Genomic DNA, 18,999 nt, shown 5'->3' on the forward strand with positions numbered 1-18,999 from the left:
CTTACCAGGTCGGCCGTGGAAACCAAATTTATTTACATTTCTCTCCGTTTGCTGTAAACCTTTTTTTTTTTTTTCAGGGGCTGTGACTAAATATTGTAATAATCGAAATACAGTGATATGCCGTTAATATGGACACCATCGTTCCGCCCAAAAATTGTCCGTAATTTGAGTTGCCCATATTAAAGAGACAAAAATGCAGGTATTGTCCCAATTTGCCTCCGAAAATGGTGTCCATATAGCGGGGTATCAATACTAAAAGGGTCCATATTAGCGAGACATGACTAAATTTGTTTTGTTTCTTACAGCGGATTTCTTCTGTCGTACAATTCAGCTGCTGCCCGCAAGACGATTTTGAAGGCAAACTCGTTCCTCTTCTTCCTCGATCGATTTCTGAGACGTTACGTCAGGCAAGTTGATGGTATTTGCTTTTAAAAGGGTAAAACAGGGTAAAGAGACACGAACTGGGACGACGTACACGCACACAGTCACATAATTACTAAAACAGAATAACGTAGGCTTGCGATTAAGGAAAAAAAACATTAGAACAAAAAATTTTCGCACCCCTTTTCTAAAATGAGCACAGATGTATTCTTTTACTGTGAACCCCACACAAATTTTTGAAAATCCAGAAAAGTTCGGATAAAAAAAACAAAAAAAAAAACAAAAAAAAACAGAGTGACCAAGAACTGTCAGTCTCAGACGTGAACTCTCGAGCGAGATGTCTGAGCCATATTCCGCTTGAGCTTGAAAGTCACCTTTGGCTTGTTAATCACAGGGTTCTCTCAGAATTGAACTACGTGTAATAAAATGTGTAACTATGCGACAATGTGATTCGAGCGTTGCCGGTGAAGAACGTCGCCCTATAAAAAAGTAGTAGCTACGATACAGAGAAATCGCTTCTTTATTCATGGACATATGCCTTTCACCTTGCGGTAGATTTTATAACTTCACTGCCACAGAGGTGTCTACCTTTTTATCAATGGTTTGAGTGTTTGGGGTTCGATGCGAAATGCATTTTTTCATCTGTGCAATGTGTATAGCTAAGTACGAGGCGCCAGAGTAAGTCATTAGCGATACAAACCCGGACACCAGAATATTATATAGGAGTGTTTAAAGGGAAAAAAGTCGCACACTTTTCACCTACTGCTTTTTGTGTCTAACAAACATATCAAGTCAATGACAAATGCCAAGGTTTGCGAGGCTCGGCTGGTAAAACTTGGAAATTATGGCGATTGTGAGGGAGCCTCATGCAATTCTTTGGGCATTCATTATAAAATTTTTATACGGTCGCAATTCAAATTGTTTGGAAAACAAAACCATCGACCGCTCCAGAAAAAAAAAAAAAATACTGGCGCCTTGTCGCACCCAAACTCGGGCGCGGAAAGATACTTGTTTAAGTGGGCCAGCCACCGCTGCCATCCTTTCGTGGCTCTGAAGGTAAAAAGCGCTCGATAATTCCATCTTTCCCTTCATTTGGATCGCAACTGACTACCTCGTCCAAGTGGTTGAGTAGTGTATGTGATGCGTGTTCATTTTGTCATTTGCGTCACGGGAGTATTTTATTCTATACCCCTCACATGCGGAAAACAGTATATTGGCCATACAGGAAGATGTCCTGATGTTCGCTTAAGAGAGGGGTCGGCAAAAGTTTGCTGCATCGGGCCAAATCGTCACAAAGTAGAGATGGAGTGAGCCGGGCGGAGAAACGGAAATGGGAAGAGTTAGCCCACAAAACAAAAGAAACAACTGTCATATAGAAAAAAAAACTATATGCGAAGACATCTCTTGATCCAGGTACGCGTGACGTGAAATGGCTCGAGCCTCCTCCCAGTACGATTTTCGGTGTTCAATAGTGCTTGACAATTAGATACAAACATTTACATTAAAGCTCCCAATACAGAGTCGTAAAACATTTCGGAGGTACTCATTTGTTATTGGCAAGACCCACTTTTGACTTCACGGCCTTCATCTTGAAAAAACACGTTCACAAATATGCAGGGTGTTTCTTTTATATTACGTATATTAAAAAATAAGTGATGACTATTATATTGTTACTGCCTTGATCTTTTTTTAACGTGGTCGGCGGATGTTAGGCAGGGGAATATTCATCACGATTTTTCGGCTAATTAACTAATATTACCTAATGAAATGTTTATACTATTGGCATTATCAGTCATTTCGCAATTGCAGTTTCAAAACCAATCACTAATAATGGCCAGACTAACTCATACAATTTGCGAAACGCAATAATCTTTTAGAAATTAGCGACACATTTTTTTGTTTGTTTAATGTTTGTCGGCATTTTAAAAAGTGCCGGCAGAAAGAGCGCCTCATTATCAAGGTACAAGAGTGACGTAACCGTGCCGGTTACGTCTTTTTCTCTGCAGTGTGTGGTTGGTGGAAGCGTCGACCGGAGGCTGCATAGAAAACGACAAAGCAGTACTCTGTCGTTTTCTATGCAGTGTGACTAGTTCTTTGAAATTACCTGTCACACTGAAAACATACGAATACTTCTAGATTAATACCTCAAAGACCATCTCCTTTACGCAAATTGTAAGGAATGATCTAGCGATTATTATCGATTGCCATTATATGCGCAATTGTAACATGACTCATGAAACCAATATATACGAAGCCAATTTGACAATATTACTTCGTTTGCCGACCGATCGTCATGAATATTGCACCGTCTAACGTCCGCAGAGCCTGTTAAATACACAGTGAACACAGCATCCACGGAACAAACTTCCGCGTAAAAAAAAATGTTACATACAAAAAAGAAAAAAAAAACTTGCATATTTGCCGTAACAAAAACTTTCGATCAAAGCCGCTGCGAGATATCGGAGGCCAGCGAAAAACTTAACAAAGTCTTTCGGTTCAAATGCATTTGTTAGCTTATTATCTGTATCAGATCACCTGATCATCAAACTCAATCTTTAAAATATCGAATTTGTTCAGACTCATCATGTTCTATTTGCCAGGTTTGTGACCAAAGGTACTGTTTGTCCTGGAGTGTGTGTGCGGGGTGCCCGACGCCGCATAAAACTGCCTCGCGGGCCGCGGGTTGTCGACAACTGACTTAAAAGAACGTGATGATATCAAGATTGAGTTGGAGAAATGTGCTATACTGGCTAGAATCTGCTAGGAACTAACCAGCGAAATTGAAACCAAAACAATTTCGCAACTGAAAAAGAAAAAAAAACTCCATTTGTATGTTTTTTTTTTTTTTGTCCCTTGTTTTTTGCGCCTTACATCATGATTTCATACTGCGTCAGCGCTTTTTTATCGTTATTATACGCAAATGAGTTTATGCATCGAGATATGTAGGAATTACGTTTGCCAGTATTCCAAGAGTCTTTCATATATTTTGCCTATGTATGTTGGTTTGCAGCTATATATTCCACAGATTTGACAGTGCTTACTTCAGTTGCAAATTAGCGCTATGTGTAGGCTGTACGTTCTTTTCGTGTTGTCTTTTGTGTGCGTTATACTCAACATTTTAGATAAGATCCCCCAACTATAGCTCAGGATTCGGTCTCACCAAGTATAATCATCGCAGGTTGACGTTTCCAATGATGTTCGTCATGCTGGTAGCATTCCTGCTCCCCCTTATGGGCTCCGGGCCGGCAGACAAGGAAACCTACGAGATGATGGTCCAAGAGTGCGCTACAAGTTGGTGGAGAGTGTTGACTCACAACGACAACTTTCTTCAGGACCGCGCAATGGTATTGAACGATTGGTGGTTTAACTTCTATCTCTAAACTTTAATAGACCGAATTTAGCACTGCTTTATGTGTTGGTGTTCATATGCTTATTTAGTCTATAGTGGCAGCAGAATCTAAAGTATTGAACATAACAACCCAGTTGAAGTTGCAAAATATTTCATATAATACAGACGAGAAAATTGTTAGTGAAATGTGGGAGGTGAATAGAAGGAAAAAGAAATCTCAATACACCAGATCATTTTGAACTAAGAGATTTATACGTATTACACTGATCACCCATAGGGATAATTACAAACAATATTAAGTCGTTAAATGTTTGTTTTTAATGGCGACACATACGAAGCTCGTAATATAATTGGTGCCATTAATGCACCAGTATCAAAGATTCTCTGTAAAATATAGGGAACCAAACTGAGGCCGCGACAATTTTCCGAAAAAAAGGGGTTGTAACGAGTATTTTTAAAGATAAAAAACAATCGGGGTGCGCACACGATGGCGCCAAATAGTCATTATATGTTATGATTAATCGGCTTTTAACGATATTTCTTTTACTTTAGCTAGTTATGGTACAGAATTAAATATTTTGTATACGAATTTTATCATCATGAATTATGTCACTTAAAGGTTTCTAGGGACGTTTTAAAATAAATCAAAACGGTTGCATTGAAAGGGACCGTTCACGAGATTGGCCAGGAATGGCTCTCACTTTTTGCAAGCTTACCCGCATAAGTAAGGGAACCCAAATGCGCTCGCACGCAGCGCCACAAAACAAGAATCTTGTTTTTTTTTTGTTTTTTTTTTTTTTTGCCGCCGCGTAATTTTAAGAATAAATTCATTCGTTTTCTTTCAGTCTCTTCTCAGCACTTGATGACGAATTTGTGGGGATCGCATTGTTCGCATTGTCAACAATCCCAAGGATTTCGTCATCAAGATTTTGGGATATTTAGGGTGACGATATTTAAATGCAGCTCGTAGAGTGGACACGAGCATTGCGTGTGCATTGATTGTGGACTCGTGACAATCCATACCCATGCATTCGTTCGGGTGGTGGCTCGTGCAGAATCGCTGCAATAACGAGAATAGTGGAGCTCGATGCGTGCCGTGTGCTTTGCCAACCCCAAAGTCATTGGTTTCTGGGAAACTAGGGCCATTGCCTCCCACAGCCTGCCACCCTACATGAAAAGATACTAACATGCAGACGACCAAACCTAGCAAGGTGATATGCTGATCGCCATGGCAATCGCCATTCTGGTTCATTCGGATTTTCTAAACTTCAAAAGGGTCGTTCTAAACCACTCGCGCCACGATGGCTATGGAGAATAATCGTACTGAAAGCGTTCCTCACAAATAAAACCGACTTTGGCGGTGTGCATGCATTGAACTTACCAATCATGCTTATTTCCACAAATCCCTCGCAATGGCAATGTTTTTCTTGTATATTTAAAGACAACAAAAAATATTTTTGATTGACGGCAAGCAGCGACGCCGCATGTGGTGGCGGAGTGAAGATGTGCGCTTGTTTCGCCGGTGTATGAATAACAAAATATCGCTGTTCAAGAAATGCCTTTTTAAAACAACCTGTCACCCGGAATTCGGATCAGTTTAACAAGAATGAAGAGGTCAAAGAAAAATTTGCCATGGCCTAAATCAATATCCCGTCCAAACGGAGAGCTTGATGCTATTTTCCCAGGATTCAGTGAATTTAGCCAACGCGTGGCTAGGCTAAGATCTGGTGACATATAATTGTCTCCATAACACGTGACTGCTTATTCTTCTTGCGACCCGATGATGTTAACTGTGCTGGTTTTTCTTAAGTGTTTTTTTCTGCAGCTGTTATTGCGTGAGAAAAGGGGGAAAAACTAACGCGTTTTATTGATTAGGAATATCAAGGGATAATTCAAAGCAGTATTTACTAAAAGTCGAAAAATATTTTGCGATAAAACCTTAATATCACTTTAAATTGATAAATAAATAAACCCAGTCACACAAACCCAATATAGACTCATTTTGAACTTCTGACATACATTGATGTCGGCTCAACTCGAGATTCAAAATGTGTTGGTGTCCGACATGTTTCGTCGCGATACTCTCTGGCGTCGTTTAGTTTTAAACGTTCTCTCGTCGTCACATTATGTAAGTAAATTGTAGGGGCCCCGTGCTAGACACTTCGTTGCTTTTTGATTTTCTCTTTTAGCACGCAGCACCATCGCCATTAACAAACACCTTTGTGGTCGCGAGCGCGCGTGATTAAAGACATTCCATCCGAGACATCGGAGTCGCTTGACGTTTTTTTTTTTCTACAAACTGGTGACGCGGAATCTTGAACAACGTCACTTTCACACCTCGGACGCCGGATCCAAGCTAAACATAGATCAAGGAAACGCTTTTTCCGACAGTGACGTGACAGCAACCTTTGTTGACTCCGCTCTCGCTACGATCAAGGTTCGTCTACCAACGTTCTGGCCTAAGAACTCGCAAGTCTGGTTTACCCAGGTCGAGACCTGTTTCCACCTAAGAAGGATCCCAACGCAAAATGCGCGTTACTACCACGTCGTCGCCTCTTTACAAGCGCTGGTGGCAGACCAGTTTGACGACGTGTTGGCCCTACCGCCACGAGAAGATGCCTACGACCATCTGAAGGCAATACTTCTCGAAAGGACAATGTCATCAGAGATCTCCCCTATCCCACAGCTCCTCACCTCCGAAGAACTGGGTGATCGTTGCCCGACGCAACTTCTACACCGCATTAAGCAGCTGTTGGGACCGCAAGCTTCAGAAGCACACGGTTCCATACTGCGGGAGTTGTTCATCTAGAAGCTTCCTCAAGGCATGCCCCTAGACCGCCTGGCAGTGCTCGCCGACCGCACCGCGGAATATTCCTCGCGGACCGTGAGTGTGTCGCAACACCGCAACCAACAGCCTGGGAAACACGGGCTTTGAACATAGAAACCAAACTAGAGCAGCTCACGAACGCCATTGCTGCCATGAGTCAATCACAAATAACTCCAGCGCGACCGTCGCGATCCCCGCTACGCACTCCCCCCCATTACAGCTCTGCGTCCCCACGAGATTCGCGTTCTGACCAGCACTGCTGGTACCATCGCCGCTTTGGTGAGTGAGCCACACGGTGCACGAGACATTGCTCGTGGTCGGGAAACGCCGTGGCCCAGCACTAGCAGCGGTGGGTGACCAAGGCCACACAACAAGCCGCTTGTTCTTTGTCGTCGGTCGAATCGCAGGGCACTGTTTTCTTGTTGACACTGAGCTGAAGTCAGCATCTTACCAGCGTCACGCAACGACCGCCTCCAGCAGCAGGCGCCTTCGCCTCCCCTGCGTGCCGTCAACAGCTCTGCGATCAAGACGTACGGGCAACGATCCCTCACCATCGAAATCGGACTGCGTCGAACATTTCGATGGGTTTTCATCGTAGCCGACTTGCGACAACCAATATTAGGAGCAGGCTTCCTCTCACATTTTGGTCTGTGTGTGAACCTTCAAGCCCGGCGACTCATGGATTCGACAACATCATTGTCAGGGAAAGGCATCCTTTCCAACTTCACGGTGACTTTGCTACAACCACTTCCAGCTACATCGCGCTATGAAGCCTACTTCACTGAATACCCCACACTCTCAAGACACAACAACCTTGAACTCCCTGCCAAGCACGAAGTCACGCACCACAAAACAACTACCGGCCCAACCGTCTCCGCACGCCCTCGTCGGCTTGCCGGCGAGCGCCTCGCCATCGCATTTCGTAAGTTCGACCATATGTTGCAGCTAGGCATCGTACGACCCCCAGCGAGAAATAGGGCATCACCTCTGTACATGGTCCCTAAAAAAGACCCCAACGACTGGCGACCGTGCGGAGACTATAGAGCGCTGAACGCCTGCACAGTTCCCGATCGCTACCCCCTGCCGCATATTCGGAGCTTCTCTAAAATCTAACAGGTACATCCATCTACAGAAAAATCAACTTGGTAAAAGCGCATCACCAAATTCCTATGGAACCGGCATACATAATGAAAACGGCCATCACTACACCGTTCGGACTGTTTGAATACGTCCGTATTCCCTTCGGTTTGCAAAACACTGCTCTGACGTTCCAGCGATTCATTGACGAGGTAACGCGAGGTCTGCCTTTCGTTTTCGCTTACTTGGACGACCTTCTTGTAGATAGTGCCACACCAGACGAGCACGAGCAACACCTCAGAGTTTTATTCGACCGGCTACAGGAATTCGGCCTTGTCCTTAACCCTACTAAGTGCGTCTTCGGAGTGGATAGCTTAGTAATCCTTGGCCATCGCATCACCCAGCTAGAAATCCAGCCGCTGGAAGGCAAGGTAAAGGTGATTCGCGATTGTCCACGACCAACATCTCTGCGCAAGCTCCCAGAATTCTTGGGTCTGGTGAATTTACATCGCAGATTCATACTACAGTGCGCGAAAATTCTTAAACCAATGACAGACCTTCTGAAGACAAAGAAAAGACCGTCATCAGAAGTGCCATGGAGCGAAGAGGTTGCGTCAGGCTTTGCCACAGTGAAAGAAGCTTTAGCCAATGCAACACTTCTTGTCCACCCACTTCCTGATGCACCCAACCGACTCCTCACCGACGCCTCCGACACAGCTCTAGGAGCTGTCCTGCAACAGCAGTTAGACAGAGTCTGGAAACCGCTTGGTTTCTATTCACAAAAACTGAAGCCTGCGGAAACGCGCTATAGCAACTTTGGTCGTGACTTGCTTGAAATTTATTTGGCTGTCAAACATTTCCGCTACTTCCTAGAAGGACGACCGTTTCATGTGCTCACAGACCAAAAGCCCCTGACATACGCCTTACGGGGCAACCACACGTCCTACTCGGCGCGTGAGATAAGACGTCTTGGCTTCATCTCAGAGTTTACCGCCGACCTTCGACATGTCAAGGGCCAACAATGCAGAGTAATACTCTGCATTGTAACGTGCAATAATGTAACGTTGCTTTGTTTCCTGCTCCCAGATAAAACATTCTTCACCCGCGTAATGTTTCATGCAAAGCGCTTTGTTTTTATTTTTGTTTTTTAATATGTGTTTGAGAACTCGCATCTAATGTGGCCATTCAAAAAAAACATTAGTCACACTTTATTTTCAGTTACCGCTGTGTAATTATTAGTTAACAATTTAGAACATAATGGCAACATAGATCCTAATACTGTCTTTTTTGCAGTGTCTGCAGCATTTTTGGTACGTTGGTGCCGATATGCAGATATTTGTGATCATCGCATTACCCCTGACCATGCTCATTATTAGGTGAGTAGTACTTCCAGAGCTCGGCTACCATTTTGAGACGTTCACTTGCAAGTAACAAAATACACACTTCACAAACTAAAATCGCACGAAGAAACAAGACCAATTGAAGCGTAGGCGCACATGAGGCAAGTTTTAAAGTTTAATTCGATTTTCGCTCACTATTCCTGTAATGTAACTTTGCATGTATTTCATTCAACTAAGTTATAAGTAATACTCTGCATTGTAACGTGCAATAATGTAACGTTGCTTTGTTTCCTGCTCCCAGATAAAACATTTTTAGCTGAGATACTTGCTCTGGTGCCCAGATTTTATTATTCTTGTTTAATTCTGGAAACTCTTTTCTGAATCACTATAGTGTATACATCATATTCTGGACTTGGTCTATAGACGGATTGAAAATTGGACGTCGTGTGTAATCCTTACATCTAGATAAGCAAATGCCTGAGACACACTATACTAAGGATAGAATAATTTTATAATTTTCGCAGCGTGAAATTGTCGCAGTTTCATCGAATATGTTTATTGAGAATCGAAGAAAATGGAAACGTAACATTTCGGAAGTATTATGGCGTCTTAGTTATAATCAAATGAAGGAACTCGCATATTAGAGATCATCAAAAACGGCCAAGCGGTAAGAACATGCGTAAAAGAAGTGCGTGTACGAATGCACCCCTTGAGGTTCCGGGGTACCAGCTTGCAGGCACTGGTTTTAGGTGGTGATAATCTCTTAGCAAAGTAGCGTAGAACTAGATTACAACAATCCGGATCGTTCAGACATTCAATTTTTTCTTACTCGATATAATACGATGATGATAACCTCCCTGAACCCGGCCACCATAGGCTTGCGCCGAATGATAGTATAGAGAGAAACTTGAGAGGTAATAAATAAGACGACGTTATTAACAAAAGCCACGTCGTCCGCGAAGAGGTGGTTGAGTTTGTGTTTTTGTTCGAAATCATGTTTACCGATCTGAAAACACAACGTTCCCGACCTTCTAGTTAAATTATAACATTTCCGTACCTGCTGCTACCCACAGCTTAGCACCGTAAAAGCTGGTTCTCGATAGTGACATTGCCATTATAGTTCACGTTTTAATTTTTGATATTGTTAAACATTTCACAATAACGCCTTTCTCTTTTTGTTTTCTACAGGTTTCCAAAGATTTCGTGCGCTATCGGAATAGTGGCTGCTGTGGCATTCTCAGCCTTGACATCCGTCCAAATACATTTGTGGGACCAGCTTTATGCCTTCAATTTTGGAACTTATGACACTGTGTAAGTTCCCTCAGACAGAGGCCAAAGTATTGTGATGGCATGTTTTAGTGCACTCAAACGCTATCGACAGACAAGGGGAACAAAAATATACAATTTTGTAGAGAAAGTCAAAGGTGCAATGCGAGTATAAGTTCGAATAAAGCAACACCAATGCATTGAAAATGAAATAATATATATTTCTGAACATGCTGTTCATCAAATTATGAATTGAGTCAAACATGCATATTTTGTTTGCGAAGCGTTTGCTTTTCGCGGTGCTTGCTTTGCGCCACTGGAGCAAGGGCACTAAATAATACTGACGTTTCACAATGGATCAGACAGGCCAGATAAAGCAAAGCTTCAATAGTGAAAAACATTCGCAAAACCGCGACGTGTTCTCAATTAGTTTTAGTTAGCCATGAGATGATATACATTTATTCAGAACCTTCAAATATATTAAGTATATGTATGCTACACGCAGTCTTCGTCACAGACAGTGCTGAGGTGACACAAAAAAAAGACTAGAATCGGTACGAATAAGAAAATTAATGACAAGTTTCTGCAACCACATGATATTGAGCGGAAAACAAGCAAAATCCGAAGAAAAAAAAAGCTTACAGAAAGTAAAGTGCCTATTTGCCTTCTGTTATTCTGATACGTTTTCTTCCACTTTTTGTTCTACACCCAGACTGATGTGACTTAAAAATGTCATAAGTCTACACCAGCTCGCCTGCGCCATCACTGTATTTTTTTAGTTAAGATGTGCGTTTAGTAGCTAGATTGGTATTTTTATTACAATACGTAGTAGAGTGTAAGCTGTGTGGTGACTTTCCAAATTCTAAATAAATATAAGACGCATCCATTACAACTTTTCCATTCCAAACAAAACAAAAACTCTTTAGACGAACGTTGCTTGCGACAACTTCTTGGGCGAAGTTTTGAAGTGATTGAAATCGTTCAATGCGTACGCGACTTTTCCAAGTGTACACAGACTGAGGCATGGCTGATTAATTAATTTGTTTGCTTTTATCTCGTCTTTGACTGCTTCAGAAACGCCCGGTATAGCATATTTGGTGCATGTTGTCATCGTTCCACAGTCTAGTTAGGTTGCGGAATTTTGCAGATAAAAATGCCGAAGAGCGTAGATACGGAGCTAGAAGCGCGAACATCAAAAGCAGTGCCCTGCACCTCTCAAGCTGCCATGGATTATATACGACGAGCAAGTGCTCTAAAAATGCGCCTTCAATTGGAAGGCCGGACCGCAAGGAGAGGCACGACAACCAACGGACAACATAGATAACGCGGAGGGAACGCGCGACGACATGGCATCCAAGCGTGCGCCGTCATGGGTTAAGGTCAAGGGGAAATAAAAAGACATGGGCTCATTTGGCGGGGGAACTAATACACGAGGTGCCGTATTTGCTTCCCGTTTGAGGTTTGTCGTTATTGCTTAGTTAGACGCACTGTCCGGATACGGTTTGAATGCGCCGAGAAAGTAAGAGACCGCAGGGATGTCAGAACACCGAGCTCTGGTTGGAACGATTAGTGGGTAGACCTAAAGCTAGTAGTTTTTATCTACACTGCATTACTCGAACGCGCTAGAACACGGGACGAAGGCGTCTGGCGTTTGGCTCTCGGATTCGAACGCGTTCGACCAGTGCAGTGGAGACAAATGCAGCTAGCTTTAGGTCTACCCACGAATTGTTCCAATCAGAATTCGGCGTTCTGACGACCCCGCGCGCTCTCGTCTCCTCCTCTCCCTCACTTTCTCAGTGACTGCACATCAATGTGCTGTGTTGTGTCACTGTAGTTCCCGAATCTCGCTAATTTCACACCCAGCGAACGGAAGTAGCTTTGTCAGATGGCTGAATCAACAAACAATGACTGTTAAAAATCAAGCCCCCCCAAAAAGGCACGAGGTACACCTAAGCACCTCTTATGAGTTGTGAATGCGAAAGCACCCACGCCGCTCTTCGCGCCTTTTTTAATCTGCGGCGTACAACGCGCTGACCTTGGGCGTAGAACGGTGGAGCCGCTGCCTCGCGGACACTCAGCGCCATCGGATGAGCGATCGTTCATACTGTAGTGTGCCTTGCGGCGCGAGGATGGAACAGACAGCAACGTAGTTCCAGCAGAACGAACCCTTTGGTTTATTCCATACGCCCTATATATTGCCACGCGCCGTACAACCGATAAGAGGCGAGCGAACGCGGTGATCACTGATAACACAACAGTGTGAAAACACAGTCAAGATGACACCTCACAAACTGACGCGTAGCGGCCAATGGGAGCTTCGTCGACGCGCGACAACCAATGGGACCAAAGTGTAAAAAGTGCCGTTGGCTAGCTTTGCGCGTGGTGGTTTCGAAGCTGATGACGTCGGCTCGCTCCATGAGACAGTTCATGCTTTCGCATTCAAAACTTTGCATTTGCCGCGATAACACCTTAATAGGCTCTCAATGTCCGTATTGTATTTCTTCTTCACAGAAAATTGTCGGAGTCACTGAGCTTGATCTACTTTCGCCCGTTCACGCATGTGGGCTCGTACGTTTTAGGCATTTTGTGCGGCTACTTGGCCTTCGTTCACAAGGAAGTGCATATTCATTGGGTAAGTTTATTTCCCCCATCTTTTTCTGCCCATGCTGTTATCGAGTATTACGTGTAAATGAATAATTATTACAAAATAATGCCACTAGCCGCTAAACACAAAAAGATGGCGTTCGGTACTCCAGTGGCCACGCGTTTGTCAAAGTGATAGATTCAATGTCGCGTGAATAATTCCTTATGTTGATTTAATTTTAGTAAGATGTTAATTTAGCCCATGCGGGCTCATACGCTGACATGTGAAATCTGTAAGGAGGCTTATAAAAGTATATAAAGAGTTCCTGAATCAGTTTATATGTTCTCAGGAACGTTCTCAGTGCAATTAGCATAGACCGCCGCTACTCAAGAAAATGGACCCTTTAAAAAACAGATGACATCTGAGGTTTTTAAAATATTCATTTATTTTTGCACTTTGCAAATAACCGCACATTATTGCTTGGTACGACTACATAGGTTTCACAAATACACTTATGACATTGAAAAGTCCAAAGCTTAGTGACATATCCCCTTTGGTGGTAACAGCGACACTTTAATATGGTAATTATGTTTCAACCTTAGGAAGGATTGACATCCATGTACCAGAATCAGGCTCTATTATTCCTACACCCAGAAACATAAACAGACATAAAAACGATTAGAGTTTTAGATAATGAATTCGTTTGAACCATCATGTTTTCACGGACGGCCCAGCTTGTTTTATTACACAGATATAGATCATATATCATGACTACACTACTCGTTGCACATATTATTTTGTCTGACTTCGCCCATCATTTACAAAACCCCTAAAAAGAAAAAAAACTTTTTTTTTAAAGTTTGGTTGGGACACGTGTGTCAAAAAATAAATTTTACGCGAAAAATATTTTTCCTATAGCAATATTGACGGCGAGAGATTTATTCGAAATTCTTCGCGCGAAGTTTATGACGCCACGGGTCATTCCGAAATGACCGTCTCGGTCGTGAAGGCGAAGCCGATCCACCTCTCCTCCACGCACCCGAAACGCCAAGAGAGAAAACAAGTGAAAAGGAGGTGACATCCGACTAAATCGCGTCTCGCGCCGTCAATATTGCTCTAAAAAAATTCTTCCCCAGTAAATTGTGTTTTTTTTTTTACATAAAATACTGTTTAAAAAAAAGTTGTTTTAAGCAGTCTGGTTAAGACACCCAACCGGACTGTTAAAAAAAAAAAAAAAACTTCTTTTCTTTTCGGGGGAACTTTAAGGAGGAACACTGACGGTTCCTTTACACATTCAAAGTTATTTATTTATAGCCGTGTGAAATGGTCCTCGGAGATATATCGTATGCTGGGGCGTGAGCTGTTCCTCTGCCCGCGACACAAAGTAGGTTTATGCCGACTACAGCTCAATCGTCTTCCAATACTACCTAAAAACCATTCGGTAATAGCAAAAAAGTAATCAAACTTTGATTCTTAATTTTTGGTCATGTTTCACAATTTAAAAAGAGACAAAGTAAAACGATAGACGTCACGAATCATTAACTTAATGCATACATTAGTACGCAACACAGGTGCCACGTTTGTGTTCATATTATACCTCACTGAGAGAATTATCAGTGGCCTACACTGACTCATAAAACAGCGTGCCTAAAAAAAAAAAAATATCAATTTTTGTTTTTGTTTTAGCCTAGATGATTTGTATCTCTCGCAAGTTTCTCTCGCAGCTCCTACTATCAAAAATTGACACTTTGGTACAGACTATTTTTACAAAATGTCATTAAAGTGACAACATTCCTCGTGACGCCTGTGTTTCTTTTGATGCCCGTCAAAGGGCTCATATGAAAAGGGCTGGAATAAATTCAGTGATACAAAGCAAGGCAACATGGTCGAGCCGAGGGTTCCCAGCTTGCGTGCTTTTTGATAAACAAATTTTAGGACTTGATGGTTCTAAGTTGTAACAGTAGCTTCTCCTGTCAAGACAACACCCATGAGCGCAAAAAACAGTAGAAAGGAAACTCCGCATGGCCCTTGTGTTTCCACAATTCACGAAAACACTTTGGACGGGTTTCGGGTGCCCCATGAGAAATAATTGTATTTGAGATTTCTGGGTCAGTTTGTTCTTTGCATTCACTTCTTCCTTCTAAACCACAGGTTTCTTTTACGAATCTCTTTTCTTCTAACTTTACCTCGCAAGTCTAATGGTTGGGGGGTTTAACAAAAATAATATATTTTATTGTTCTTTCTGCTACGAGCATTTTCTTTTAGGCGTCAATCCTGCGTTTTATTCTGTCTTTCTAGCTGCTGCAGAAAGTTCTGTGGCTCGCATCTCTCGCCTTAGGGTCTTTTGTCATTTTCGTCACATATCCGTGGAACAATGGAACTACACCAGACGACGTCACTGCCGCACTTTATGGAGGGTTCCACCGAACGCTCTGGGCGCTAGTGTTTTTCTGGCCTTCGTATGCATGCGCCACTGGCCGAGGAGGTATGTCATCTTTTTTTTTTTTTTCCAATGTCGTACTCTTTTTGTGACAAGAACTAAAGTCGAAAACATATGACGGAACTTGATCTCAAAGCCACGAACACTGACAGTCGAGCTGAGGGCTGCAGATTATAGACTCTTGTATGCCTAATATTTCCACTAAACTTTGGTTCTGGTCAATTATGAATCGTAAATAAGCTCAGTGTCGTTCACAACTTCGTTTTTAATAACAAACAATTTCTTAGTCACTTTAACAAGAAATAACGATAACAGAAAAGTAGCTATAACAGCTTAAACTGGCTAAGAATATTCTCTTGCTTCATTTCCAACAACGTGGAGCCAAGATTAAAAAAAAATGTGAAGAAAACAAGCAAACTAGATTGCATGTTAGACGGACGGGACGATCAGTCTTTGACAGCTTGAAAAACGCGGGGCGTGTCACCACCAAACGTCTGATTATCGATTTGCAGCAAGAGCGCTTTCTCAATCAGCCGATAATAACAAAAAGAAACATGTAACAACGCAACAAGCGTGAACATACTAATGCAATGCCCCGCATCTATTTAGGTGTCATCGACTATATGGGAAAACCGAAGAGCTTGACGGGTTCATGGCGGACCTTGTCCGTGAAGAGTCCCATCTACTTGTTACGTAGGGCTTTCGTAGCAAGAGCAACGGTTTTCTCCTAATTGAGGCACCGACAGTTTAATACACGTAGGGCCTGAATTGTCATCTGAACGCTTCTTGTTTCGCGATCGTTGTTTTGCGGCGTTCTAGTCGGCTGGTGCCAAAACCTCGCTCACCGCGGAGAGCCAACGAGTTGCTCCGGGCTTGTCACGCCTCGTGTTTCTTTAGTTGACAAGAACTCGGTTTGTGCTCGTGCTGCGTGTTACCTACCAGGTGCATACAACCTGGCGGCCATTCTACGGTGGCTCAGACGATGTGCTCCTAACTCGTACATAGGATTTTCTATTATTTTCGGATTAACGAGATGTTTCAGCATCCTTCTGTCGCGTTTAGTTACAAGTAGAAATGTTGTTGAGAACTCAAGTTGCGGGAGGATTTGTTAAAATATTTTCTACCTCAAAAAGACAAAAAAAATTACTTTATGGGCAGAGTGCACCACCCGATGTGGAGCACTTCAATGCCGGGAGTAATCTGCCAAAGAAAAAAATTCGCAATTTGAAATGCGCAATTTATTTTGGTTAGATTATAATATTATATATGCAATTTAACCTAGCGCGATTCCAGTCGAAAAGACGGAAACGTCTCGTACCCGAAAAGGTTTTCATATTTTACTTGTTGACAAATACTATAAACCCCGAACGCCCTTTTGAAAGGAGAGTGCAGTAACGAGGAGCAGCATCTTGTTGTACTCTTCGAGCAACATCCACATTGCTTCTACATTGCTTCATTTGGGGTGCCGCTAACCTCATATTTTCGCCCCATTTAAAATCGAGAAAGTCTGGTTATCTATTGCACCACTGCAATTGTCAGCTGCGTAAAGCGTTCATTCGTTAGCAATGAGCCATGACGGTGTGATTTGAATATTGGTTTTTGCACGCATTCTCACTATATTATGGGGGTCCGTGCATGAAATATTAAGCAGTAAAGATATAAATGCTCCTTGTGCCTAAATAGCAGTGATCTAATTCAAATGTACAAGGAAGAACCACTATGGTTACTTTCGAAATACAATTCTAGCTAGTTGTTTCTTTAGTAGTTTATCGCATATAGACGCATATACAAAAACTTTGTTCTGAACTATCTAAATCAATAGGATGCATATATAGAATTCATAAACTGCTACCTCCATGGTTAAAAAAGGAATTGTATTATTCTTTATGTTACTCAAAAATAGCATACGGTGCATTGGTATGGGGTACCACAACTATGACGAACTATAGTAAAATAATAGTCCTTCAAAAACGAATTCTTTGCATGCTGGACAATTTTCAGGGTAATTGGCGAGACTTACGTACGGACCCACTGTTTTAAAAATTCACTATGCTAAAGGCTAACAAAATATTTTACTTTCAATTACTTCAGTTTATCCAAAAAGAGAAGTTATACCTAATACCGAAAAATGTTAGCTCAGATGATGCACTGAGAACAAAATATCTGAAAAAAAACCCAAAGTAAGAACAAATTACGGCAAGCAACAATTGGATTATCAAGTTTTTTCCTTGCTAAACAAAATTGAAGAAAAGGTAAACTTTCAGTGTTCCTTTCCGATTTTCAAGAGAAATGTTAAAGAACTCCTGGTGGAGAGTGATATCGTTTTTGAATGAGGAACATAATGTGAAAATGTCCTTTTTTGATGTACCTAGTATTCTTTTTTCAATCGTGCTAAATCTGGTACAAGTGCTTATTTTGAATTTTTTTTGGTTCTGCATGGTGCATTTGCAGATGTCCTGTTCTGCGCTGTACTGTAAAGGGAGGTAGGGGCCTCGTCAAGCTGCAATGGCAGCTTTTTTCTCTACCTCCCCTCTTCCCCTTGTTTAAAGAGAAATAAATTTAAATAAAATGATAACATTTATGTATATATCTCATGTTAAGCTGAATATTACCCCTTAAATATATAAGCGTTTTAGGATATATGGTCTACTTAAATACAACCCTAAAAAAACACAAGCCAAAACGTTATGAAATAGTCATCGGTAGGCAAAAAATGTTTTCAGCCTTCCACGAATTGCGAGGCGCCATCATATACTTCCGAACATTTGTAATGACTCATTTTATTTTTAATCAACAGGCCTCCTGTGCAAGTTTCTTGGCTGGAATCTTTTCCTGCCATTGTCTCGGCTTACTTACTGCATATATTTGGTTCATGGACTCGTTTTCTATCTCCGTTCGATGCGAGTTAGAACTCTGATACAGATGGATGAATTCTTCCAAGTGAGTATCTTCGGTTGAAGCACTCTTGATGTTCAAGTCCGAATTTTAATATGACACAACGCAGATTAGCAGTATCAAACTTTTGTTATTTGGCTGGCCTATTTAATCTAGCCACCTCTCTATTGACGCAACATCTGTAATATAAAATGCCACTTAAAATACTGGAAATATCCTACATTCACAGTTTTCGCTAAGAATGCTTGCGTCACACAATAAATCTTGTAGGTCTCGCAATGTTTGGTGCCTGCTAGCTACAACAGCGTTTGATGATTTAAATAATGCAACATTTTCCGGTTTTGGGTCCTACGTTTTGGTTTCTTCTTTTTCAGTTCCTTCTGGCTGCTGGTGTTTTTACTGTGAGCATCTTCTTCGCCTACTTAGTTCACCTGATGGTCGAGGCACCCACGATCCGTTTCGAAAAGATGATACTCGATCGACCAACACGACTGAAATCAGAAACGAATGGCACACACAGATCCGAAGACAAGATGGAGAAATCACAGCTATGATCTAAGGAACCACTAGTCCAATGCCACAATGCTCGTTTTTAATGGCATACCTGCCATCCTTCTATCTCGTTACTTTTCTTGCAATGAATTTACAAATATGTAACCCCAATGTTACATGATGCTCGATGCCGTTTTCTTTGGCAAAGAAATCTGCTCTTTTGACTGGTGGAAGCTGATAACATCTATTTGCTTCACTGACGCCCAACTCCTGGTTAGCACGTTTGGCAGAGCGTGCTAACCAGGTTATGAATAAATCCCGGGATCGAAGCCCGGAACACGTAGATTT

General features: G+C 42.1%; 1 protein-coding gene across 1 annotated transcript; it reads left to right on the forward strand.

The window, feature by feature from the left end:
* Positions 1–356: 356 nt before the first annotated feature.
* Positions 357–18,768, forward strand: LOC121837395 (nose resistant to fluoxetine protein 6-like). Its single transcript, XM_042293012.1, has 8 exons — positions 357–407; positions 3,560–3,725; positions 8,928–9,010; positions 10,163–10,285; positions 12,752–12,872; positions 15,123–15,309; positions 18,062–18,204; positions 18,534–18,768. The coding sequence occupies exons 2-8, from the start codon at positions 3,573–3,575 to the stop codon at positions 18,711–18,713; spliced, it is 990 nt and encodes a 329-aa protein (XP_042148946.1). The 5' UTR covers positions 357–407; positions 3,560–3,572; the 3' UTR covers positions 18,714–18,768.
* Positions 18,769–18,999: the final 231 nt, after the last annotated feature.

Source organism: Ixodes scapularis, unplaced genomic scaffold (genome assembly GCF_016920785.2).
Source record: "Ixodes scapularis isolate PalLabHiFi unplaced genomic scaffold, ASM1692078v2 PGA_scaffold3__209_contigs__length_174095766, whole genome shotgun sequence".
Lineage (NCBI taxonomy): Eukaryota > Metazoa > Arthropoda > Arachnida > Ixodida > Ixodidae > Ixodes > Ixodes scapularis.